The 25,590-nt window shown below is 41.4% G+C and overlaps 3 protein-coding genes across 3 annotated transcripts; 1 reads left to right on the forward strand and 2 right to left on the reverse strand.

The window, feature by feature from the left end:
* LOC311487521 (netrin-4) lies at window positions 1-6,472 on the forward strand (the record flags this gene model as incomplete). The annotated part of the gene is made up of 11 exons (XM_084543822.1): window positions 1-9; window positions 2,301-2,454; window positions 2,953-3,425; window positions 3,507-3,776; window positions 4,012-4,138; window positions 4,571-4,759; window positions 5,001-5,217; window positions 5,303-5,430; window positions 5,516-5,584; window positions 5,721-5,891; window positions 6,030-6,472. 11 exons carry the CDS (start codon window positions 1-3, stop codon window positions 6,164-6,166), a joined length of 1,944 nt encoding a protein of 647 aa, XP_084399948.1. The 3' UTR covers window positions 6,167-6,472.
* Window positions 6,473-6,604: 132 nt separating this feature from the next.
* Window positions 6,605-9,090, reverse strand: chchd4a (coiled-coil-helix-coiled-coil-helix domain containing 4a). The gene is made up of 3 exons (XM_084542322.1): window positions 8,926-9,090; window positions 8,371-8,469; window positions 6,605-7,803 (listed from the first exon to the last, which is right to left on the reverse strand). Exons 1-3 carry the CDS (start codon window positions 8,945-8,947, stop codon window positions 7,439-7,441), a joined length of 486 nt encoding a protein of 161 aa, XP_084398448.1. The 5' UTR covers window positions 8,948-9,090; the 3' UTR covers window positions 6,605-7,438.
* A 1,166-nt stretch (window positions 9,091-10,256) lies between these two features.
* On the reverse strand, window positions 10,257-15,467 carry LOC311486451 (protein transport protein Sec61 subunit alpha-like 1). Its single transcript, XM_084542310.1, has 12 exons — window positions 15,364-15,467; window positions 14,388-14,455; window positions 14,216-14,281; window positions 14,022-14,100; window positions 13,660-13,791; window positions 13,356-13,465; window positions 12,913-13,066; window positions 12,656-12,816; window positions 12,361-12,558; window positions 11,524-11,715; window positions 11,362-11,438; window positions 10,257-11,268 (listed from the first exon to the last, which is right to left on the reverse strand). The coding sequence occupies exons 1-12, from the start codon at window positions 15,368-15,370 to the stop codon at window positions 11,082-11,084; spliced, it is 1,431 nt and encodes a 476-aa protein (XP_084398436.1). The 5' UTR covers window positions 15,371-15,467; the 3' UTR covers window positions 10,257-11,081.
* Between the last annotated feature and the right edge of the window lie 10,123 nt (window positions 15,468-25,590).

A 25,590-nucleotide genomic window follows, 5' to 3' on the forward strand; every position in this document is an offset into this window, starting at 1 on the left:
ATGGGGCAGGTAGGAGATCCCCATGACCTTTCCTGGATGGTATTTGACCTATATAGAGAGAAAGTATTTGCTGAAAGATACTGGATGAAAAAAAAAAAAGGGGCGGAGACATTTTTGTCTCAGCGTTCAGAATGCAACACTTGTTGGGAACAGAAGTTTAGATTGTGTTATTTATCCTCGTTTATATGCTAACATTTCAATCTAGTACTTCTTTAGATGTGGATGGGTGTGCATTCCAATATCAAAGACCGTGACATTTAACTACAGTTTAGTTTGCTCACAATTAAATGTGTTTTTCATTGTGAAGCTAAAATGAGCAACCAAATGTAATTTACAGGCGTTTCTAATCACACTTGCTGCTCTTAAAAAGGTTTACATAACACTTACATTTAATGAAACCTGCAATTTTAGGGCCTTTTTAGAAATCAGAAAACACCAAAAAATATAAACTTCCTCCAGAACCTGAAAATGCAGCTGGACCACACAGATGATTTGCTTTATGTTTTGTGCATTAGCCCTCCCTTTTAGACATACCAATGAACACAGGTCCTCCTGTGCAACCTGTGAAAGGATGGGAATCTCATTTTGGAGTGTCCCATTGAGCCAGACTCTAAATCAGAGACAGAACCTATTTCTGTGTGCCACTAATGTTACCAGATAACCGCCAATCCCTCATAAAAGGCATGACCCGAATCTCCCATAAAGTTATTCTTAGCATATACTGTACTACTGACGTGAGACAAAAGGAGAAACTGTGAGATGTGTGAAGATGTGTGAAGATGAAGACCAGCCTCTGGGTATTACTGTCTGTCGGCCTGCCAGACCTTAAGGGTGTTAAGAGTGGAAAGCAGGAGGACGAAGAGATGACGGGACAGAACAGTAAGGGCAGAGCAGACAGAGATGGAGTCATATAGGAGGTGAAAGAATGTGGAACAAGGAATGAAAAACTTTAAGTAGCAATACAGGCCAAATTCAGACTGATAAAGTTTGAATAATACGAGTAAATTGCCAGCTGCTTCTAAAACAACATGGTATTTTGTCAGTACACATGATACAGATCATCATCACCGTTAGTTCATGTTGTTCTTTTATAATTCTAGTTTTAATCTCCACTCTCTGGAAAAGCAAGGAGGCAGGTCTGTAAACAATTTGTATGGCAGTGGAGACATTTATGGAAACCAATCCAATTCCGCGCGTCTATTCCAATCTTCGGAGCCCCCTGTATTTGAAGTTAAGCCATAAAACTGAAGAGACGTGTTTATTCTTCCAACTTAGAGAATGTGTGCACCACAGAGGGAAAATACATCAAGCTCAGCAAGGGACCGTGTGTTTCCAGTGGTTGAAAATAATTTAAAAAGTAGGACTGTCATGTATCCGACCATGTGTTTATTATCCACGGTTATAATGAGAAATGACACAGTAATCTATCCAGGCAGGCAGACAGAAAGGCGAAAGGCTCCTTTCTTGTCCCACTCATTTGCATGAAACTCCAAGCTGCCAGATTCTTTTGGTGCCACAATGCCCATCAAGCTGCAAATAACTGCTCTGAGGACTATTTTTGTCTTGTGCTCAGGTTTCTTCGTGCTTGACTTCAAAGGGGCTTGTAACCTGGAGTTACTACAGCTGAAAAACAGGAGGACAGACGCATATAAACTAATTTCCTAGCCTATTACGTGGCCTTGGGTCGTGGAGGGACCTGGTTTAGCTGGTATGCGCCGTGCGGCTGGTTCACATTAACGTGCTGACCAGCCCGTGCCAGTCACAAGACTGTGCGCACGACCTTTGGAAGAGTCACCATGGATGAACGGCGAGCAGTCTGGCAAAAAGAGTAGTTTTGTGTCAATGTTCCTGGTGTACAGCAACCGCGCAGTGCGTGTATGTGTGTGTGTGTGTGTGTGTGTGTAGGCGGAGGGGACCCATAAAAGCAGCGCATGCTCCTCTCCTGTGCGTAAACGCGTAAGGCGCTGAACGCACAAATCCCTCGGGTGGTCTGGGAGTTAATGGGAAAGCTTATACAAAGTTAAAGTGGGGAAATGTGCAAAAAGGAGGAAAATTTGTCGTTTTTTAAAGATTATTTTTCAAATGACAAACTTAGACATACCAACGACCCGCATTCTTGCTTCACCTGGAGCGCAAAGAGGCGCCCTAATTGTGCCCGAGGATGATTTGAACTTCAGCTGTAGACGTTATCCTCGTGAGGACATCGTAAATACACTCCTGGATTCATCTGGACACTTTGCGCATTGCGTCAGTGGCAGAGAAATGCGTTTTTCTGTAAAATAGGCTACACATGATGTTAGAACTCATCTCTGCGGGAAGGCGTTCATCGCACCGTGAATGTTGTAAGCGCTGCAGAAACCAGGATGACTGTGTCTAATATGCTTGGGACAAGTCGGCATCGGATGCTGGTGGCTGTCAGTTGGCTGCTTTTATTTGTGGCTTGGAGCGGAGCAGGTGAGGCGCATCACCTTTCTGCGTTTATTTTATTATTCCGAATCGTGTCGTTGTCCCAGAACGCTGCTCTTCACGCTGTTGGCAAGCGGTGCTTATAGTCATAATGTTATGGTGCGTTACATGTCTATAAAGGTGATGGATGGCTTATCATCTTTTGCAGAGAAATTACAACTGCTGTTTTTCTTTAAAAAGTGAAAGTCACATATGTAGCTCATAAACTTGATACCTCATGTTTTTCCATTTCCATGTAACCTGAGAGTTGTAATGCAGTGGAGAGAGGGTAGGATTCTGTGACAGCAGAAGCTGTGGGACAATGGTCTGGCAGATTAAATATTCATGGAAAGCACAAAGAGAAGGACTTTGGTTTTGTCCTTGATGTCAGTGCTGCAGAGCCTAGTTCTTTTGTGAAAGCCTTTCTGTCACAGGATGTAAAAGCAGAGCTCTGATAAATCACCGCTGCTAAGAATTCCACTAATTCTCATTCACCCTCTTTGTCAGTTTCTAGATGTGCGGACCACGCATGTAGTCCACCCATAGGAAACCTGGCCAGTGGCAGGACCCTCCTCACCCTCTCAAGCTGCTGTGGGAACAGCACTGTCCATCCCCACCTATGCCCCCAGCCTTGCCCAGAGGACACTCACCCGCCTGCTCACATGACTGACGATCCTTTCATGCACCCGAATACCTGGTGGGCTTCAGGTGGAGGTTCCACCGTGCAGGGGAACCAGGATGAGATACGGTTGGATCTGGAAACACAGTTCTGTCTGTCTCATGTGGTTTTGGTGTTCAAGTCACCCCGGCCTGCTGCCATGGCCATTGAACGTTCGGCTGACTTTGGAAAGACCTGGGAAGCTGTCAAAGTCTTTGCGCACAACTGCAGCAAGGAATTTGGTTTGCCTGATGACTTTGATCAGCCAGGCTCAGTGTGTACATCACGCTATACAAGTGCTGCACCATGCAGTGGTGGAGAGGTAAGTTAATGTGAGTGAAGGCATAAAGCACTATAAGAATGTTTGATTCAGTTCTATTTAACACTCTGCTTCTCCTTCTAGATAATACTACGTACTCTGGACCCCAGCGCTGCTAAAACACTGGACCCCTACAGTCCAGAGGCCCTCGCCCGCCTGACCCTCACAAATCTCCGCATCAGACTGCTAAAAGCTCAGCGCTGTCCTGCATCTCTGACCGCCCCAGAAAGTCCAGCTTCAGCACCTTATGCTATTTATACTTTACTGGCCAGAGGGACCTGCTTGTGCCACGGCCATGCTGAGTATTGTGTACCATACAACAGCAGTCACGACAAAATACAGGACAGTAATGAGGTGAGTAGATCATCCCATATGTTTGCATATACATAACGGTGAGAGAAAGTGTGTCAGTTCTTTACGCTGGTCTGTGTTTTATCATAGACACATAGACCATACATGTTTGGTCCAAGTTTAAAATGTACTTACAGTAAAGGCCATTAAATAAATTGATTTACACTTTCCGTCACCTGCTTGGATGCATGTTATCTCTGTCTGTCATGTGGAGTAATGTAGATGATGCGTCTCCCAGGTGTTCGGAAGATGTCTGTGTACTCACCACACAGCAGGACATCACTGTGAGAAGTGTGCTCCACTCTACAATGATCGTCCCTGGAGGCCTGCCAACGGCAGCAGTGGGGAGCCCAACTCATGCCAGAGTAAGTGATCACCAACGGGATTGCATGGACATCAGATCAGGAAACAGAGAAGAGACTTTTTTCGTTATCATGTGCTTGCACGGGCTCTTTTGTTATGCAATACTTTAATGTTTTATCAAGATGCAGTACTCAGCACCACATAAATCAGATCCTATAAGTAGGAGTAAAGCAACTGAGCCTACCAAAGGAACCCCATTAAAGTCATTATCTTAAGATAGTTGTTCAGGTCACCTTTGGTCAGTTGACCCCGAGTTTGTGGAGGTGTTGATCTTTAAATTGTGCTCTATATAGCTAGATTATACACACAATAGTAGACCCATTACAAACTAAACACAGAGACTTGCATATTCTAACCCTTGTTCCTTGATCCCTTTCCTTCTCCTCACCACCTGATATCCACTCTTTGTCTCCTTGCTGTAACATCTCATCCAGAGTGCGAGTGCCACGGCCACGCAGATAGGTGTCACTTCTCTCAGCGGGCATGGCTTTCCTCCGGCGGGACCAGCGGGGGTGTTTGTGAGGACTGCCAGCACAACACCGTCGGGCGCAGGTGCCAGCGCTGTCGCCACGGCTACCACCGCCACCCATCCCAGCCGCTCAGCTCCCCCCACGCCTGCACACGTAAGAGCTACAGACAGAGGGTTCACTTACTGTAATTTTGCATTGCCTGATATGTGTTCAGCTGTTCTGAATAGAAAATTAAAGCTATTTTCACAATTGATGTTCTCTTAAAGGAAACAACTCAAGCTAAGGGAAGCTTACACACGCCCCGTAGCTCCACCTGCTGGCATTTTTGTAAACTCATCATAAAACAACACTTACAAAGCAAACTTAAAACTTATACAAACCTGTACGTTCTCAGGCTGTTGGTGTGATCCTCGGGGCTCTCTGCCTCCTCCACCTGGAGAGGAAGGACCCTGGTGTCATCCTAGGAGCGGCCAGTGCCACTGTAAATCTGGTGTAGGGGGAACAAGCTGCAGCCACTGCATGCCCGGCTACTGGGGCTTCGGAGAGGAGGGCTGCAAATCCTGTGCCTGCCCACACAGCTGCGATCCAACCACCGGGCAGTGTCTGGACAGGTATCGTGGACAGGCATCAATTTAACTGAATACGGGTAGTTGATAATAATGAACCTGTATGTCATATGATGCTCTTCCTTTACAGCTACACAAATAATCAAGTGTTAAATGTTCCCATTGGTGGAAAAATCCCTGATATGGATCTTATGTTCTCAACTGAGGACGACGTCCAGTGGTCAAAGGAGCTTGCAGTCTCCGCTCTACATTACACAGGTGACTTTATCTGCATTGTGAGGTTTAAAACTGTTGAATCGTGAAGAATCGAGATAAAAGGAGGAATAACTGTCTCTCTACACAGGGAAGTGCAGGTGTAAAGACAAAAAGCTGAGAAGTATGTCTGATCTCTGTAAGGCCAAACATGATTATGGTAAGAAATAAAATGCACACCTTTCCCTTGTTTAAAAACTGATAATTAAAAATAAATAAATAAAAAGTCGTTATTTGCAGCCTGGTTGACGCTTAGAAACGTTTTCTCAGTCTTCTTTCTTTGTGGCCCGTGACAGTGATCAAGGCGAGTGTGCTGTCCGCTCATGACAAAGGTAGCCATGCAGAAGTGCAGGTCAAGGTTCGCAAGATCCTTCAGTCAAGCCAGGTAGTGCTGTCCTTGGGGACAATTAGCATCTATCCTCTGTCCTGGACAAGCCGTGGCTGCACCTGTCCCATACTAAACCCAGGTAAGAACTTTCCATAGATTACAGGGAAAAGGGGCTCATAACATTGTATTGAAACACAAATCAACAACTGACACAAAAATGATTATTATTAGATTCAATCAATTTATAGAAGCTTACTTCTTTTTTTTTTTTAACCAGGTGTGGACTACCTGCTTGCAGGACCAGAGGAGCCTGGAACTGGCCGTTTGCTGGTCACCATGCAGAGTGTGGTGGTCCCATGGACACCTCGACTAGGTCTTTTTATATCAGAGGGCCTGAGAAATGGATGCCTGTGATCCATATTATCCAGAAACAGAGGACACACACCAGAAGACTTCACAAGATCATCAAGAGTCAGTGGACAATTCAGAAAAAAGACTGAAAATCACTGCAATCCAAGATTTTCATGGAGTACAATTTGCGCAAATATACTATAAATATGTTATCTCTTTTTTTATATTAACAAAGACGATTTGTCATTTAAATATTTAGTGCATACTGTATATGAACCAGAAAAGTGTAGTTTTGGTTCCTAAACATCACTTTTATGGGGCGCTGGCTGTGACATAATGTGCACACTTCATTACCAGTTGGGGCTCTCCGTATTATTCTTCTCCAATCTCTCATCTCTCTTTTGTCATAAATCAAATAAAATGTCTAATAAATGTCAAAGTTCACACAACAACATAGGGATATTGATCTTTGGCTTTAGAAAAGAGGAAAAATGAAGTTGAAACAGTTAGACGATCATTTTAATCTTTTTGAGAAAACCACCAAGTCTTTTAAGGCCTGGATGATACTGGATGTTAACCACAAGTGAAGACTCTAGACAGTGTTGGGACAAGAAAAAAACATTGATGAAGTCAGAGGTAAATGTAACAGGCCAATTAACAATTTCATTGTCCGTACAGCGACAGATATGGACGCATACCCTGAAGTTTCTGAAGATGTCCACAAGCACTCTTAGAAACATTATAACATATAAACTGCACAGATGATCAGCAGCCTTGCTCTCTTGCCAGTTACATTGGTCTTGTTTGGTCTCAAGTGATGGAAAGCAAGTAGAAGGATTTGGTTGAAGTAAAAAGCTGACTCTGCTTAAACCAAAAGATGATTACACCTTAACTTAAAGATTAGTTTTAAAGCAGTGTTAAGTGATGCTAGTCCTGATCAGCTGACATTAACCGGCCAACACACATTCAGAATGCTAACACACTTCTGACTAACATGAGAACAAGCAGCAAATTAAATTCCTGTTGCATATAAAGTGAGTCTTTTAGCCAACGTCCCTGCAGACAATAGCTTGGCCCAATATCAGTAATCATATCATTCAATAATATTTGAGTTCTCAGCAAAATGAGCACCCTGTATTTTTGTACATACGCTACGTTTCTCTGCAAGTCTTCCTCTGATGGTCTGTAAATATTTCCCACAAGTGTCAGAGCTGTGTCAGTGAGCCATCTCCGAACACTTGAACGGGACCAATCACAGCTCCTCAGTGAGAGTCATCGATGCCGAGCAGTGCTTGTACAAAAACAACTAGAGCCTGTGAATGATGAGGATTGACTTTAGCTGGCAGTCTGGTTGTCTGTAGGTGAAGTGCTGTCAGAAGAGACTACTGAAGAGACGGGAGAAGAGTCAATCTCAGATGATAAGGCAGAATTGTCAGACGGTTCAGCGGATGAAGAAGTAGAGCTGGGCTCTGCTTGGGAGGAGCTTTCTTTGTCTTCCTCCTGGGGATAGAGCTCGGGGTACCTCTGCATGCACTCCTGCATGTTACGGAAGTTGTCGATGCACTCAGAGCCCTTCACCTCTTCCTTGCTGTAGTGGAAGCACGAGAAGGCCTCCTTGAACTGAGAGCCACACGGTCCGCTCGCCATGCCCCCCAGACAGGGACAGTTCCAGTTTATGTCTCCATTTGGCAGAATCAGGCCTAAAAAACAAAACAAAACAGACAATAGCAATGTATGAGTTAAAGACCCTTGAACTTGTTTTCTGCATATTTTTCTAACTAACTAGGTTTCTAGCTTTGCAGTTTGTGTGGTGTATTCTTCCTAAACCACAATTACTACTTGAAATCGATTAATCAATCATCCTTAACTTTGAGTGATACTTGTCACAAACACACAGTTAATGGTACAGGGACTTGGAATTTTAACCAAAGGGAGTTTAAATGGGCAGTCCACCAATTTAAAACAGGGGGTGGACAGGGAGGGTCTAATGTTGGTGACTGATTGTCAGTGTAGTTGAAGGTGTGTGAGGCATTCACATGCATGTCGTCTTCAGATGACAAACTGGAGGTTTACAAGTCATGACTTACATAAACAATGTCATCAGCGGCAAAAACTCTTTGGTGAAATGGAAACACATGCTCATCTTTTCTCTTGGAGGGGACGATAATCAAGTTATGCCAGTTTTCACTTAGTTAAAAGTGTTTGAATTTTGTAACAGTACTAAATAAATATGTGGAAACCAGGTCCACGAGAACTAACTGACTAACCTTGCTCCTCATACGGATCGTCGGGGTCATCAGCAATCAGCTCAGCGTTGCTGGGTGCCTCGTGGTCTTCCTTGGTCACAAAGATGATGCGATCTTTACCTAAAACCAAAACAAATAAACAATAAAAACAGAGATGAATGAAGCGCGGTCTTGGGATGTCTATAAAGTCCGTTTATGTTCTTTTAATCTTGCAACAGATAACTGCTGACAGTGACCCCTGGGTAACACCGTAGTGCTTTAACTGAAGTTAGCCTGTTTTGCTTTGATACTCTTGACAGCACCAACAGGATCACCGCTAGCTGTTTGACAGCTCTCCTGATCTGTAACTCACATGTCAAATTATTGAAGGATGCAGTATATTGAATCATAAAAACAGCAGAGTCTACTGTAAACCTGTCGTTACTACTGCCAGAGGCTTGGCTAGCCTCTTACCCAACGCGCTGAAAGCTGCGGTAACTTGTCGCTGTTCCTGGAGGTTAGCCTAGCATGAAGGCTCGCGCGATGACATTGCCAAACTACAGACGGAAAAAATGAATGAAAGAAGGAATGAATTACCTTCTTCTTTACAGGACGACATGTCTGCTCGTGTTTTCTTTCGTCGACCGTCCTCCTCTATTATAACAGATGACCAGTATAGGAGAAATTATTCAACAACTGCAAGGATTTCATTTGACAAGCTAGCCGGCGTCAGACAGCCCCGTTACCCCTCTGACCTGTCCACATGCGGGCGCACAACAATGACGTCACTTCTTTTTGATTGAATAAAACAATTTTACTTTAAATAAAACAAATTAAAATAATTATCATAAGAACGTGTCACAAGCCTTTATTATTGTTATTATTATTTGTATTTAATTAAGCAGTAGAATGATGAATAATACTCACACATTTATATTATTATATATCAACACAAACTTACATTTACACTTTAATTTATCTCATTAAGTTTCCCTCTGGTTATCCATTATTTTATATGACGTTTTGAGGCTCAATGTGTTGAAGTCCTTCACAATACACTAAACTTTTGCTAATTTGTACATTTTTGCTAATACTATTTTTATTTTGTTTTACTAGATTTTTATTTTACTTATTTTTATTTTATTTAATCTTTCTTTTATCTGTGGTTCTTAAGAGTGTTTTTTTTTTTTTTTTATGTACAACTAAGCTACTGTGACCAAGCAATTTCCCTTGTGGATGAATAAAGTTTATCTAAGTCTAAGTTTATTCATTATTGGAGAAACAGCAGTGGGACTTGGATGACCAAGGGGATAATATAGACTGAAAATTAGATATATGGAGTAAAAAAATAAGCTGACCTTAATTTATTCTATACAATTTTTCAATTTACATTGGACCCCCTTTAGAAACTAGCAATAACTTAAGTAACTGCTTCCCTTAATATTGTTAAAGGCTGATATAAACTATGAGTAGAGGCTGTGCACTTTCTTTGGCTTGCTAGAAAAAAAACTGAGAAGCAGTAGGTACTGAATATAACTTCAATGCTATGAGTCTGTTGCCCTCTAATGGTAAGGTTCTAGGGAGCCTAATAAGGAGCAGCTCTCACTGAATAGACCCACTGCCTGAAAGCACAAATTAGAACTGGTCTCGCATACAGTGGAAAATTAGAAAATTAGAAATTGATATAAGTGTGACTGAATTTGAAATCACAACTACAAAATAAACTTGATACAAAAGCAGCTCTTGTAAGAAAATAACATTTGTATCGACTATATTATTTCAGTTATTTCTCCGTGTCAAATCCATGAACAACCTGTGCTAAAGGTAATTTGAATGCTTGCTTCCATTATCTACCCCACATATAGTATCTTTTTAAAACAGATAGGAATTTCCCAAAAAAAAAAAAAAACACAATTTCAAAATGAGTTGGAAAACAAATCCTTTTTTTAATAACACAATTATGTTTGTTACATAAAGTAAAAACGAAAATGAAACCCCCTTTTTCATCCCTATCAAACCCACCCTCATCCCGACCATCTCGGCAGTTTTGTGCAGCGATTCAGCCTGGGAATAAAAGAGTACGACGACACAGACAAACACTTTTCCTTTGAGGACCCAGAGACAGAGGACAAACACTGTGCCCTACAAGACCAGAGTGAAAATAAACTTAGTCAGTGATTTAAAATCAAAATAAAGGTAAATGGAAAAACAGTTTGTCTGCAATTATCAGAAACCTTTCACACCCTACTATAGGCCCCTAGAAACCTCAAGCATGATGGCAAGGTGATAAACACGACATGGCTTTCTTTCAACTCCCCCGAAATGTCCAGACACAGTGCTTCCAGCTTTAAATATGCATCAACATGCTGTTGCTGTCTTAGTGTTTCTTGAACATGAAACAACGAACAATGCCTGAGGTAAGTTAAAGACGGCACCTCACACTTTTGTGCTTTTAGGCATTCTTCAGCTGATAAGACAGTCAGTGGGGATTTAGGCAGCCTGCAGCGAGATGGGTAATTGCTACTGGAATAAAAGGACCAAAGAAAAACAATACTGTGCTCAACCCTGGGAGTAACTAAAGCTGTTTACTCAACATTGATACTCAAGAGCAGTATATTGGATAACAAATGCGATGGAGTAAAATTACCAATCCCAGCTGCAAAACACACTGATTGTACAAATTGCAAAAAAATGCAAAATAAAAAAATATGGGGGTGGATTCTTTGTGTCTGATGTGCGTCCGATGATATTTTCTAGAAGAGCAGTGCTCCCATGCTGCCAACTTCACTCTGCTCCTTCACGAAGATCTCAAAGTATTGGTAGATGATGGTCACAGCCAAGAGGATTCCTGTACCTGAGCCGATGGCACCCAGGAAGTCAGCCATGACAGACAGCCCTCCTATACAGAGCCCACCAAATGCAGCAGCTGTGGGGATGTACCTGAAGATACGATTTTAAAAACATAAATGTTGAAGAAAACAGAAGTGCTGCAGCTACAAAACCTGAGATTGCATTTCCAAGTTTGATTTGTACCTGTTAAGTTCATGCACCATGGAGGTTTCTCTGTGTCCTCTCATTACCATCTGCTGCTCTTTCAGCTGCTTTGCCACCTAAGAGTCACAAAATGACATTAGTGAATATTTTTTAAATGGGACTCTGACAAAAGGCATGTCCTAAGGGATGGCACACACTTACATCTTTGGCAGAGGATCCCGAGACCTCAATCCAGGTCTTTGAGAAGAAGGCACAGGAACCCAGCATGAAAACAATGTAGATAGCAGCGTGAACCGGGTCGTCTAGTACAGAACCGAACGACTCTGGAGGGGAAAGGTAGTAGCAGAGACCTCCCACTGGGTAGGCGCGAGCATGTCCTCCACTTGAAGTGTCCTGAACACAAAGGTTTTATCAGTTCAAACTCTTACAAATTAGCATGCCAGTGTGGTACTAGAGCAGAGGTGAGTCAGGTACTCTTTCCCTGGGTACTAGAGGCACTCAGTAACGTGCTGCAGGGACCAGGGTCTAAGTTAAGTTCTGAGGAGTATAATTATTTTACACCTCGCAGAGTCCCTGCATTAAGAATAGTTCAGGAATTATGGGAGTGAGGGTTGCAACCCTGAAAATTTCTGACTGGGCAAGTACTTGTAGCATTTATTCTCACAGACAATCTCAAAAAACAGTATACAAAATCTATTTCTTTCAGCGCTGGATGACCACATTTGCAAAGCAGGATATCTCAATCAACAGAAGCATGACTTGAATCTCCTCCATGCTTAATACTGTTGAAGTGTCACTGCTTTATATGATATTATCATTTTTTCTTATGCATTTCTACTGCCAACTTGACTGGAGTGGAGCCGGTTGTTATATAGCCATATAGTCGCACGTAAAAAACATGTGCAAAGACTCCTAATCTTCATAATTTTTTTGTTACCATAGCAATAGTACCAGTTATGTTCCTTGTTATAGTCTCCTGCAACATAGAGACTGGAAACTGGATGTGTTAGAGACAACTCAAACTTATTTTGTACTTACAGACCAGGTTCCCAGGAGGTTGACAAGGAAGTTGCCACTGAAACGTGTTGAGAGCATCTGAGAAATTACATAGAGATTGGAGACCAGGGCAGACTGCAGGATGATGGGGATGTTGGAGGTATAGAAGAGTTTGATAGGGTAGGTGTTGTATTGACCACGGTAGCGGGCTGACTTGATGGGCAGGTCCACTCTGAAGCCCTGGTGAAGAAACAATCATTTAATAACAATCCATGTTCCTTTCAGTGCAGTAAAAGCAGGTTAGGGCATGACTATATTTACTATGTTGTCAACTAACCTGGAAGTATATGACCACTGCGAACACGAAGACGGTGGCGATGAGGTTCATGAGGTTGGGCAGGTTTTGCCTGTAGAAGGCCTCTCTCAGGGCGCGCACCTTGTCAGTGCGGGTGGCCAGCAGATGGAAGAGAGCAATGATAGCTCCCTCAAACTCAGTACCTGGAAAACACAGCACTCACTGGGTCAGTCTTTGTAATACAGATGAAGAGATGCATCTCCCTTGTCATCACTAAGCTTCAAAATGTGTGCCTATACCTCTGCCAGTGTTGACAGTGGTGGGGCTGAAGGCCTTCCAGACGATGGTCTCACAGATATTGGTAGCAATGAAGAGAGAAATACCAGACCCCAGACCATAGCCCTTCTGGAGCAGCTCGTCCAGAAGCAAGACTATGAGGCCTGCAACAAAGAGCTAAAGACACAGAGTGGAGGTTTGTACCGAGACAGGACAGGTAGACAATTAGCTGCAGAACACATAAAACAATAATCTTCTAGTGTAGTCTGTTGCAGCTTGTCACCATCTAGTTTTACTAATAAAAAAAAAAGGCATATTGTTCATCATCAGTCTTTACCAAACCAACAGAAATGTTGGCTGACAAATGTTGGTGTTATAGGTACAGGGTATTCATCAGATGAAGAGCTTGATCAAAGTTGTATTATTTATATCTTAGGCCGGGAGCAGCAGTGGTATTTATATTAACCTGGATGATGATGAGCAAGCATATTCCAGCACCCATCTCGGAGGGGTCTCCATACATGCCAGTCATAACATACACAATGGCCTGTCCGATTGTGATGATCATTCCAAACACTGCAAAAGTAAAGAGAGAATAATAAAAATTTGAAATTGGCAATCTTACAAATAGTGCTGCGTCAAAAGTGGCTTTACGGAAAAATGAACAGGAATATGATCATGCAAACTTCAAAGTTACAAAGACTTTGACTTCAAGCCAAGATGTGTGACATGTTCTAAAAATAGCACACATGGAGCGTAATAATACCTACATTTCTGAGCTCCATTAAAGAGGGCTCTGTCTTTTGGAGTGTCTCCAACCTCAATGATCTTGGCACCAGCCAGCAGCTGCATGATGAGGCCTGATGTGACGATGGGTGAGATACCTAGCTCCATCAGAGTACCTGGAGAAGAAAGTAGGCAACATCAATGACAAAGTCTGCATCATTAACTACACCAGTAGCAACACTATCCAAACCAGTGCAAAAGAGCCTGTAACTTTTGACCTTTGACATGCGATAATGAGATTGCATCGCTCCTGATAACGAACAGTGGAATTTGATTATTTCTCCTCAGTGGAGCTGCAGAGGACTTAAAAGAGCTCTGTGAGAACCAAGCTAAGAAATATAAGCACCTCTGTTGGAAGCCAGGATTACTCTCATCCAGTAGAAGGGATCTGCTGAATCTGATGACATGATGCCAAAAAGTGGAATCTGAATGAAGAAGAAAAAAATACGATATAAAAACACTGTTAGACAAAGAACTGTCGCTAAGAGCATTAAAAGCAAGCTGGTTATCATCAGGAGACTGTCATCAATAGATACCAACCTGGCAGCACACAAGAAAGATGAAGAGTGTGATGGCAGTCCATAGTACTTTTTCCCTAAACTGAATCTGCAAGGTTTTAAGAAAAAAAAGTGGGAGCAGATTAGATTACATTTAGTTTTACTCACACATGCACAGTGCATTCATAAAACAACTTTATGCTTAAAGGACAAACCTTTCTTTCTGGTTTCTGGATTTCTGGCAGGACTGCACAGAATGGCTTGATGACTTCCAAAAATTTAACTGCACGGAGAGATTAGTATGTTAAAACAAAACCAAAGTCACAGTACATTGACACAAAACTTAAGATTGGCATATTTACTTTGTATATGACTCATATTTGAGTTTCTGATCCACTTAAACCAGGTTAGTTTAGATGCTACGTCATCACTAACCATCAGCTGAACAGCTGCCAACAAAGCTATACATGGCAGTCTGGTGGATGGCTAATGCTGCAACAAGCAGTGAACTCCAGCAGCAATACGTGGATATAGAAACATAAATCTGAGCATGGTTAAGGCCAGAAACTAGAAATCAACGTGTAGTCACTTTTAGACCATTTTACTGCCGAGATGTTAAATGTTGTGTCTTATTGCTGATCAGCTCTGTCAATCACTGAAGCTGACTTTGACAGCAAGTGATTTCACACACACACACACACACACACACACACTTCACACTTCTCACTTCTTTTCAGCTACCCAACTACTCTATCTTGCATGCTAAAAACATCTAAATGTGCTGTCATAAAAGTGAGGAGACCCCAGAGTTATCGTTGCAGAACACATCCTATATAACTAATGTATTCGGCCAACATTAGCGTGATGCTAACTAGCATTCAATCACAAATCGAGTTCGCAATCGTTTTAAAACAGGAAGTTCAGAAACATCCTATTGAAAGGGCGCACACATAAGATAGTAACAGTAACGGTGTACGGTCCGGTGTAATGCTAATTAAACCAGATGAAACACAATCTGACAGTAAACTTGCTCTTGTTGTAAGCTAGCTTCACTTGCCACCTAACCTGCCCAAGGTTAGCTAATTAGCTTCCCGACGAGCGCTAAGTGCCCGTTATTGTTCGTAATTAAAACGACAGTGGGTATTTTACATCACCCACGACACGCGAAGACAAGACAGTGCTCTCACGTACTCCCCATGGTGTCCTTAGTCCGTCTCCAGCCGTGTTATTGGTACCAGTTTGAGCGCTGAGTGGAATCAGTGTGGCTCCATCCAGCCGCTCGGAGAAAAGAGAGAGCCGTAGAGACACGTCACCAGACAAGCCGCTAACACACGTCACTTCTCCGGGACACACGGATCAGACCTGCCGCTCTCTACAGGCCGCACAAGCCCCTGGCTGTGGACACACTTCGTCCAGGATGATAAAAACAACAGGGCCAGCTCAGAAAACACATAATAATTTTACGATAATATTTATAAATTAAACGCTTTATGTCAGAGTCCTCCCATCCGGCAGAGGGCGCCCCAGACCAGAGTCATCACTCCTCCATGTTTGCCTCCTCCCCCCCGAGAGAGAACGAGTACATGGTTTTTATTGTCATTTAATGTGGACCAACATCATCGTTATATATAATGTCTCCGATCAGGTCAATACTGTCTTTATACTGTCAATCAGAGCCGGCCCAAGCCTCAATGGGGCCCTAAGCAAAATTTGATTTTGGGGCCCACTATTTCTGCCAATAATATTGATTGTTGATCATTCACACACCTACTACAGTATAAACTTATTACGCCTGACATGTCTTTACACATTTAAGGGGGTGGCCTAGGTAATAACATAAATAATACCAATGCAACAATACAAATAATACCAATGAATGACTGATCACATTACCGGTATAGCGGAGCTTTGACATAGAACGGCAGTAAGAATCACTAGGCCTACATCAGCAGCAACACTAAATTTATTTTTTATTTTTTTTTATTTCATTTTTTACAATAATATATCTTTGATCATACAGAAAGCATCACTCATACATGCAAAAAATAAAAAATATTTAAAATATAATATTCAAATATTTTTTTGTTGATTGCTCTTTGGGGCCCCCTACTGGCCGCGGGGCCCTAAGCAGGTGCTTAGTTCGCTTATGCCTTGGGCCGGCTCTGCTGTCAATACTACATTTTTTGTGATAGATAGATAGATAGATAGATAGATAGATAGATAGATAGATAGATAGATAGGTTTAGAATAAAAATATAGACTGTAATATAGAATAAAATATAGACTGTAAGACTCAAGTGTAAACTTAGAGGGGGGGTAGTTGTATATGTACATATGTACATTGTGCTTAAAGATACAGTTGTATACATCAGTTTACATTCATTATACAGAAATGTTGCTGTAGATTCCACTTGTGTGTTACATCTATATGATCTTTAGTGTATTTGGTGTTGTAATATATTGTGACAGGAGTCGTTATAGAAGTTAAAAGAAGTGTGGTGGTAGTTGTAGTGTTAGCAGAAGTACTTGGTGACTGTGTCATGACTGCATATATGTGGAACAGAGGGACTGGGAGAAACAGCATTTCACACCTCTGTATGTTTTTCATGAACACATTGTGGAAGTGACAATAAACTCAACTTGAATCGTGTATCTCGAAGAAGACAATATCCTAACAAACCAAAAAAACACCTATTAGTCAAGGATTTAAAAAAAAAAAACATTCGTCTTTTTAACTAACAATTGTTGTGACATAATCTAGTCTTAGCATAACTAAGACTTCTGAAGACATTTAATTTCTAATGAAATATGTGTTAGACAATAAAAAAAGACAAGGTTAACAAAATTATGAAGCAAAACAAGCAAAGCACAGCTGCTAGGTCTCATTGTGATCCAAGCAGCAGGCGTTGTTTGGATATCGCAAACAAACCTGTCTTCTCATTTACTTACCCTTTATGGTAATTCTTTTTAATCACATCCAGTAACTAAGAAATAACACACTGGATTTTTGTTTTTCAGTGTAACTGCTCACCACTAGAGCTCAGTGTTGCTTCAGAGCAGAACAGCTCTATCTAAGCTCTCTTCAAAGGCTGGTGCAAAAAGACATGACAATTTCATGTAAAAATGGAGCTATACACAATCACACTGACACCGTTCACTGATTGTCTGCATATACTGTTTGCGTGTTGTGTTGACCAATTAGCATGATCTGTTAGCATGTTACAGCAGAGATGTGAGTTTATTTTACAGGCCTATGTTTATTTGTACTTGTATACTCTTTTCCAGGAACCCAAATGTAAAGAATTAAGGATTAGCTCCACTTCCATCAACTAAAACTACAAGTTAATGCAATTACACTAATGATCCAATAACAGTGAGGCCATTGCCCTTCATGTACTTTTACAGTTGGGTGCATTTTGTTAATAATACGCTGAATTCAAAACGTTTGCTTTCACTAAAAGCTCTCAATACACATACAAGAAAACCACTCAACAAAGCAACGCTGTCTGATGTCACATGTGGAAACAGGATGTGCTGCCTTGTTGTCAAAGAGCGTCAGAGATTCAGTTTCCATCTGACTACATTTATTTTCCCTTTTCTATATAAGGTCAATCAGCAGAGGGCACTTGTGTTATAATTCTCACTCCACAATAAAGAGCTGCTCAGGAGAGTACTGTTTTGGTAGGGAATGCATTATGTCAAGGGGATGTTTGTGTGTACTGAGAAGTTTTCATCTCTTTGTTATACTTGTTAAATTCTTGGCCTGCAGTGTCAGATGATGACACAGTGTTGGTGGCACATTTAGCCACCGATCCATAATTCTGAAACAAGCATAGTGACAAGTGGTGCTTTCAGCCATCTGTATATTTGAACAGCTGAAACTCTGTAAATCTACTGTCATCTATCACGTTATTGTTTTTTTTGTCAGAAAACACACATACAGAGAAACAGACAGACACACATACACACATACATACAGTGGGGAACAATTGGGAGTCATCTGCCCCCAGATAAAGAGATATTTGTTCATGTTGTTACATAATGACCCTAGAGCTGTGAGCTAACACAGAGGTGAAGACGAGCAAATAGCACAAACACACCGTCCAGCTTTCAGCATTAGCTTATATTCTTCCATCAGTTGTGAAGAAACTGATGTTTGACTTTGAAGTGTTAAACTTTGACTAGTTTGTGTGAATCTATAATCTATTGTGAGAAAAATTAGTGAATCAGAAAGAAATTGTCAATCAGCACCGCTTTAATGGTACAAGAAAGAAAACAGCCTCAACAAAAAGTGCAATCAGCCCCTCAGCTCCAGACGACATAAATACCCTGTGACAATGCACAAACAAATTTTTATCATATTTCAGACAAGAGGGGAAAAAAAAGATAAATGAAAAACAAATGCTAATGTAGTTTTCTCATAATGTTTCCCCTGCAGCAAAGGTGTACCTGTGTATCCCTGTGGAGAACATTGTGTCTGTCTGCAACCTTCAATTATGTAACACATGGAACCCCAAACCATGGAAAAGAAGCTGGCCGTACTATTTACATTTTAAATTTGCATAAGGACTATAAAAGTAAGAGGACACATCATACTGTGCCTCTGGCTCTGGTGCTCCGGAGTACTTTAAATCCATTAAATCTAACTCTGCGTTAGGCCTTTTACTAACTGTAAAAGATCCAAGAAGGCACAATGGTGCCATGTAAACAATGTTTAACCTTATCGATCACATGAATCAAAACTGATATTTCCCCCTTTTCGTTTTTCATACCAACAGAGAATTAATTGTGTCAAGGTAAATAAGTCACAGACAGTATACTGTAATAGTGTCCGTGTTATTCTGTGAAGGTGATCAGGAGCCCCAGTCCATATCCCAGCAGTTGATCATTGTGTCTAGTGAAATGGCTTATCAGAGACAAAGGCAGAGTGATGACAACATGTCATGAGAGAGAATGTTAAATGTCTTGCAGAACTGGACACAGGATGTTTAACCATAACCTCTGTTAAAATCATTTAATAATGTTTTGTTCATAATTTTGGGGCTGTCATTGTTATATACCATTACTTTTTCAGTTAACTGACTTATTTTTAGTCTATTAAAGAAACTAAGATGAATAATTACCACCACACACTTTATGAAAGTCTTTAAATTACTTGGTTCGTTTGGGCAGCATAGGTAAACTGGATGAATGACTAGTTTGTGCTCAGTGTAATTTACCAGAGCTCTTCAGCAGATTTCTTAATAATTACTAGGCTAAAGAAAGCACCTTGATAGAGAACATTACAGATATCACAAGGAATATCTTTAGTCTCTTCTTTTGTCAACCATGAAACCTAATAAATGAATGCAAAGTGAAAATTTCTTTTCATCAGCAGCATTTAAATGTGTGTCAGTGAATTCTTTCTCATTGGAAAAGCAACAGCACACCCTGTTTAATCACGTGCTCTGTTTCTAGAAAAGAAGATGCGGAAGCAAACAAATATAGTATGTAAATTTATGGTTCACCATAAACTGTACGGTGCATGTTATAAAACACATCACACATCATTAAATCCAACAGAATGCCTTCAACTTCATTGTCATAATAAAACACACGGCACACTGATCTTTGCCTACGCATAAGCGTACAACATATGCCTCCACGGAGTGACGTTGTGTAGTGACACAGACATATGTCCCTGAGGTGTGGGAGGCTGATATCTGAACAGGAACACTTACATAGTGATGATGCCGGCGGCCGGTCGGCTCAGTTGTGTCCGCTCCACATGAGTCAGACTGTGTCTTCCTTATTTTTAGAGATGGGTGAATGCAAACAGTGAAGGGCTTCTGCAATTACATTAATGATCGGCAGAAAATGGATGGGCATGAAATGAAATGGCATGACAGTAGCTAGAAGCAGTTTGAATACAAGTCGAAAGACTATGGAAGTCAGCAGCATGGGAATTATAAATCCATGTGCTTCATTCATACACATACATGAAGCTTTCACACTGATCGTAGCCTTGTTCAACTAGGATCGGTGGGCTTTCAGGCAACATGGCAGTGAGACATCTACAGTATGTTTGAACAGATTTACATTTTCTACATACAGTACATAGATGTCCAAAGATGTCCATCTTTGAGTAGATTATCATGACACATTCCTGTCCAACAGGGTTCCCAAGGTCCATCCTAAGCTGTTTGCCAGCTGGGACTTCACACATTGAACACGCAAAAATACACATACACACAAATGCTATTTGTGTATGTGAAGATCTTATGTAAACCGATCACTGGGGATAGAGTTATAGCCACGTAACGGACATAGGGTAAAGTGAATCCCAATATAGCTGGAAGAGATGAATTATAAGCTTTGGCAGTAATATGTGAATTTATTTTCCATGACATCTTGTCATAACCCCACGTCTGGCACCTGTCTATCACTGAAACCACGGCAGGCTGTGGACAGGCTTTTTTTGGCAACCACTTCTGACAATGATTTTGTGTATTCACAGTATTTATCTATTTTTCTCCGGAAAGCCCAAACTCCTGTAATCCAAGGCTAATCCAATCGAGGCCTGGCAGTGTAGTTGTCACAATAACACCCAGAGACTAATCTGAGGACAGAAAGTCTTTCTTTATTTGACCTTCATGGGTGAGCTTTAATAAAGAGTGAGTTTGGTCTTAATCTGAGTCTGTGATGGTTCATTACAGTAATTAAGAGGTCAGTGTAAATGAGTTTGACAGGATGGACCGGCGTGCCGAGGGTACAACAGGAGCCTCAGGCCAACTGGAGGCTCGGTGCCTGGCAGACAGCGTCACTGCCGCAGTTATGTAACTCTCTAATTACATCTTGGCTGGATTTTGCTTTCTCTATTTTGCGTTCATAGTCCATTTTTCTGGCTCTTTCTGTGGCTGGACAATCAATCCAAGCCTCTGTGCACTGTGTTTACCATGTTTGATGTTCTAACAGTCACTTTCACTGAATATGGTGAATGAAACCCATCAGATGGTGGTTTAACGTCCAGCGCATATGTGCAGGCAGGCAGGATGAAGTGAGAGTGAGGATTTGATGAATTGAATGATTTAGATAGGAATGAGGTTATGGCATGATTTTCATCTTCCAGTGATAAATCTGCTTTAGTTTCTATTACATCATGGTGTAATATTTACTCTGATTATTTCATAAATCATCCATGGTGTGCTGTTAAACCCAGTTTCTGGGTTTATCTATTTTATTGTTTTTTTCATAAAAGGTTGTTTTATCTTTTGTCCCTGTATGAGAAGGATTTGAATTCAAGTCACAGTGAAGTGTGACAAGACAAAAACCGTCAATGTTAGGTGGATTAATACATTGAAATAACTTCTTGGAACAGAAACAAAAATACTTCTTGCCAAGCTATGGCCATGTATAGACAGATGGCCAAGTCATTCTGGTCCAGACTAAGATATTTCAACTAATGCTGGATGGATTGGCATTAAACATGTACAAACATTCATGGTCCCCTCAGGAAGAACTGTAATAACTGGATTTTCTGACTTTGCCTATACAGCGTCTGTATTACATGTCTCCAACCCCACTGTAACGGTGTGTATTGAAAAAGAAGAGGACTTTTCATCCTATGATGAGCAGCCGTTGAGCTCAGGAACTGTCTTTTTAGACCACCTGTTGTAAGATATTACATCTAATCAAACGTGCATAGAAAGCTGCAGTAACCAAGCGCACATAGCTGTGTCATGAATTCATCTCCAGCAAGGATTCCTGCTGTCTTCTCATCAGACAATCCTTTTGAGCATATATCACTCCTTTCTAAACTCTTCCAACCTGAAAATCAACTTCACAGCGTCTGTAAGAGCAGGTGCTCTGTACTCACACATGCATACCTCACTGGTGGTTGAACTCTAATCAAACCATACATGGATTTTTAAGCAGGTCAGCAGATTAATCCCCACAACCATCACCATTTTAATCACACAAGACTTCTCTTTTTTTTTCTCTGCATAATCTTCCTGAGTGAGAAAGAGCAGAGATTCCACAAGTTCTTTCTTTCTTCCATTGTTTCCTCTTTGCATTTCTGACCCATTTCTGTAAATGCCTGCGCAGAGCTTGTCACCATAGAGTAAGCTCAGTTTAACACCTGTCAAAAAAGGCTTGGCCATGCTGAACCTGATTCATGCACTGTTGGCACTGTCCTCATGTCAGCATGAACAAGAATTTCATGTTCAGTTAGCCTGCTCTTGTCAAAATAGGTTGTGGGAATGCTGAAATAAGAGAATCACAGCAGGAATGTAGAGGTATTTGCGCTTGCAGAAAAAGTTTGAACACAACAGCCCCCACCTCCCCAACTCTGTGACAGACAATGGAGCTGTTCTGAGATGGTAGTGAGGGGACACAATGAGACATATGATGCTTGGGATCACATGTAAGAGTCATCGGGCAGTTAGCCCACAGATCACATAGGCTGGTTGTGTTCATTAATTACAAAACAACCTCCTGATTTGAGGATTTGTGTGTCTGTAAACACATGATAAAGGCCGTGGATGAGTTTATGAGGAATAATTTCCAGTTAATCAGGATTCCATTCAAAAGAGGGGAAAAGTAAAAATAGATTCAAGGACTTGCATATCGAGTTAATCACAACCCGGAAATAAAAATAGAATGCTTAGTGTCTTTGCCAATGTTTTTGTGGTGTATCTCTATTGGAGTAAGAGTCAAGGACAAGTCCTGCAAACATCAATCAGCTGAGAGGAAAGTGGAGCTGGAGCAGTTTGAACTGTCCTCTAACACTGAATACCAGTGGAAGACTTAGCTGGCTTAACACAGGGTAATCAGTGAAAGTGCTTCACAGTTATTAGATTACTGAAATAGCAATCCATGAACAGATAAGAACCTGAGTTGATAGTAAACACACAAGGGTGACCTCACGCTTCAGTTGATGCAGGATGACTTTTGCAAAGCTGTGTAACGGAATTATGGTTTCATATTCAGTAAGGTGTTGGGCTACCATGCACTGCCAGCACAGCTTCTGTGTGCCCTGGCACTGAGTCTCTGGAGCTCTAATGAAGCAACTAAACACCTTCCCAAAGTTATTCTGTCCTCTGTCTGGAGAGGGCTGTCTAGGGACAGTGAGACACCAAACCGCAGGTCGGCCAATGGCCAGCGCTGGGCTGTCAGTGAGCGTCTGCGGCCTGCAGTGGCACTTGTCAGACCACTTGGTTGGTGTGTTGACTGAGCACATTGAGTCAAAGGTGGAGAATGTAGGTGAGAGAAACTACTCTAAAAAATTCATGTACAAGAAGAGAAACAGAAGTGACAAAAGTAAGAAGAAACTAGATAAGATAATCCTTTATTTATCCACGGTAGGGATTATTGGAGCATACACTCAAGAAGAGACTGGCAGCAACGTTTGGCAAGAAGTCATAGACTGTTAAGCCCCATGCATTGAGCTTTACTAAAGTCTTTTTTTTTTTACGCTCACTGACGTTCTGTTATGTTGGCTTGGTGTGTCTGGGCCTTTTTATGTGTCAGTCCAACATATTCCATGCATCTATAATTGAGTCGGGATTCATATCATTTTCATACTCATCAGACCACATGCTCTCTACGAACGGGAGCATCATCATCCTAGGAGACACCACATGTTTCATCACAGGACTAAGGTGATCACATGCTCTGACCGACTTATTGAGAATATGGGGAAGCATGATTTAGCTGATTTATTTTTTTCAATCCCAGTAAAACTTGTGTAATTGTTGCCAATTTACTCTTGCTGACGGTCAGATCACATCTTCTTACACATCACACTGGTGCATGAACCTTTTACTGATGTTTTTCCCGCAGATTTGAAAGCAGATGTCACTGTCGGAACTGTTTCTATAGAAATACGAGGCAGTGGAGCAGTCTCCATGAGGGAAGCTCCTGCTCTCTGTGCCCCAACAGTGAATGCACATTAAAAAGGCCACAGACCATTTCCTTTTGTCATCTCTATACAAGGCCAAAATCAACTAAATCTGCTCGGTTGATTTTGTTTTTATACATGGTATATGCAGTGCACAAATGCTTCCTTCATTCTGTCACTGGTCTGCACATCATTCATGAAAGTGAGCACCAGTACAGAATGTCCTTACCGCGTGTGATGACTGACACGGTTGCGCGTGGATGTTGGAGCAGATCCTGATGAATGAAGCAACACGAGACAGAAAGTGTATTAACATTTTGATGAACTGCGCCGTGACTCTGGTGGCCCCAAAAGCTATGACACTATTTCATTGCCGGCTAAGGCTGCTGTTGCCATGGTGATTTTAACCACTGTTACGCAAGTGCTCCACTTACAGTTGCAACCTTCACAAAGCAGCGGGTTACAAGGACGGGGATGCGCACAACACAACATGTCATATAGAGGTATGCCAGAATCGTGGTATGGAATAACAGTAAATTTATGGGATGCATGTGGTGTCATATACAAGTGCAAACAAACACATTGCACGTCATACAGTGACAGAATGAGAACATTTTGATGGTTGAAACCAGCCCACTGACCCAAAGGCTGTTATGTAATACTGGTTACCAGCCTCCCACCCCCCACCTCTTCTCAGCACAGTGGATGTTGAAGAGCTTATGTTCTCCATCTCTCCATCCTCTCATCCATCAATCTCTCTATCCCACTGCAATCAGACAGCACAGAAACATCACATGTAAGTCGGAGTTGACAGTGGCTCTGTGGCTGATCTCTAACAGTTCATTAAACAGACCAAATACTGCAGTCTGAATGGCTCACACGTACAAGTACAGTATGGGCTAATAACCCCCCCCTTAATCCTTCACTGACTCTTAGAGATTAAAGTGTCGGTCTGCTTGGACAAGACCTTTACTGGGTTACGGTGAAAAGCTTGACCTTATATTGTGGTGTCCTGAACTCCTTGAGGATTATAGAAGTAGGTCCCTGACTGAGAATGACACAGAGTCTGTGAAAAATATGCATATGCCAACCAATGGGATCTTTGAGAAGAGAAAGGAAATATATTTTATAGATAATATATAATATTTTCTGGTAAGTTACAGGCAAAGATACTGTGAATTAAATATATATAGTCATTTATATTAAAACATTATGAGTCGCTTGATTATTCTTCATTCAATACTGTTGCTGGTTACAGCGAGGAAGAGTCTGTATATGTAAGACAGCAACGTACTTACATCCAGAACCCAGCGTGTGACAGATGGTGATATGCAGGAGGTGACTATTTTCAGCACGTTCTGAATCAAGCACACAGCCTCCGTGACATATTGTACTATATCACTAAAATATCCCTCAAAAGGTGTTTTACGAGAGAACAGAGTGTGTAGTTATGGTTAACAGTGCGTATTAAAATCAATGTCAATCATCAAAGTTTTTTTTTTTTTTTTAAATGATCTTGAGTACAAACCAACGCTTCA

The sequence above is a fragment of the Chelon labrosus genome, assembly GCF_963514085.1.
Source record: "Chelon labrosus genome assembly, chromosome: 4".
In the NCBI taxonomy this organism is placed as follows: Eukaryota; Metazoa; Chordata; class Actinopteri; order Mugiliformes; family Mugilidae; genus Chelon; species Chelon labrosus.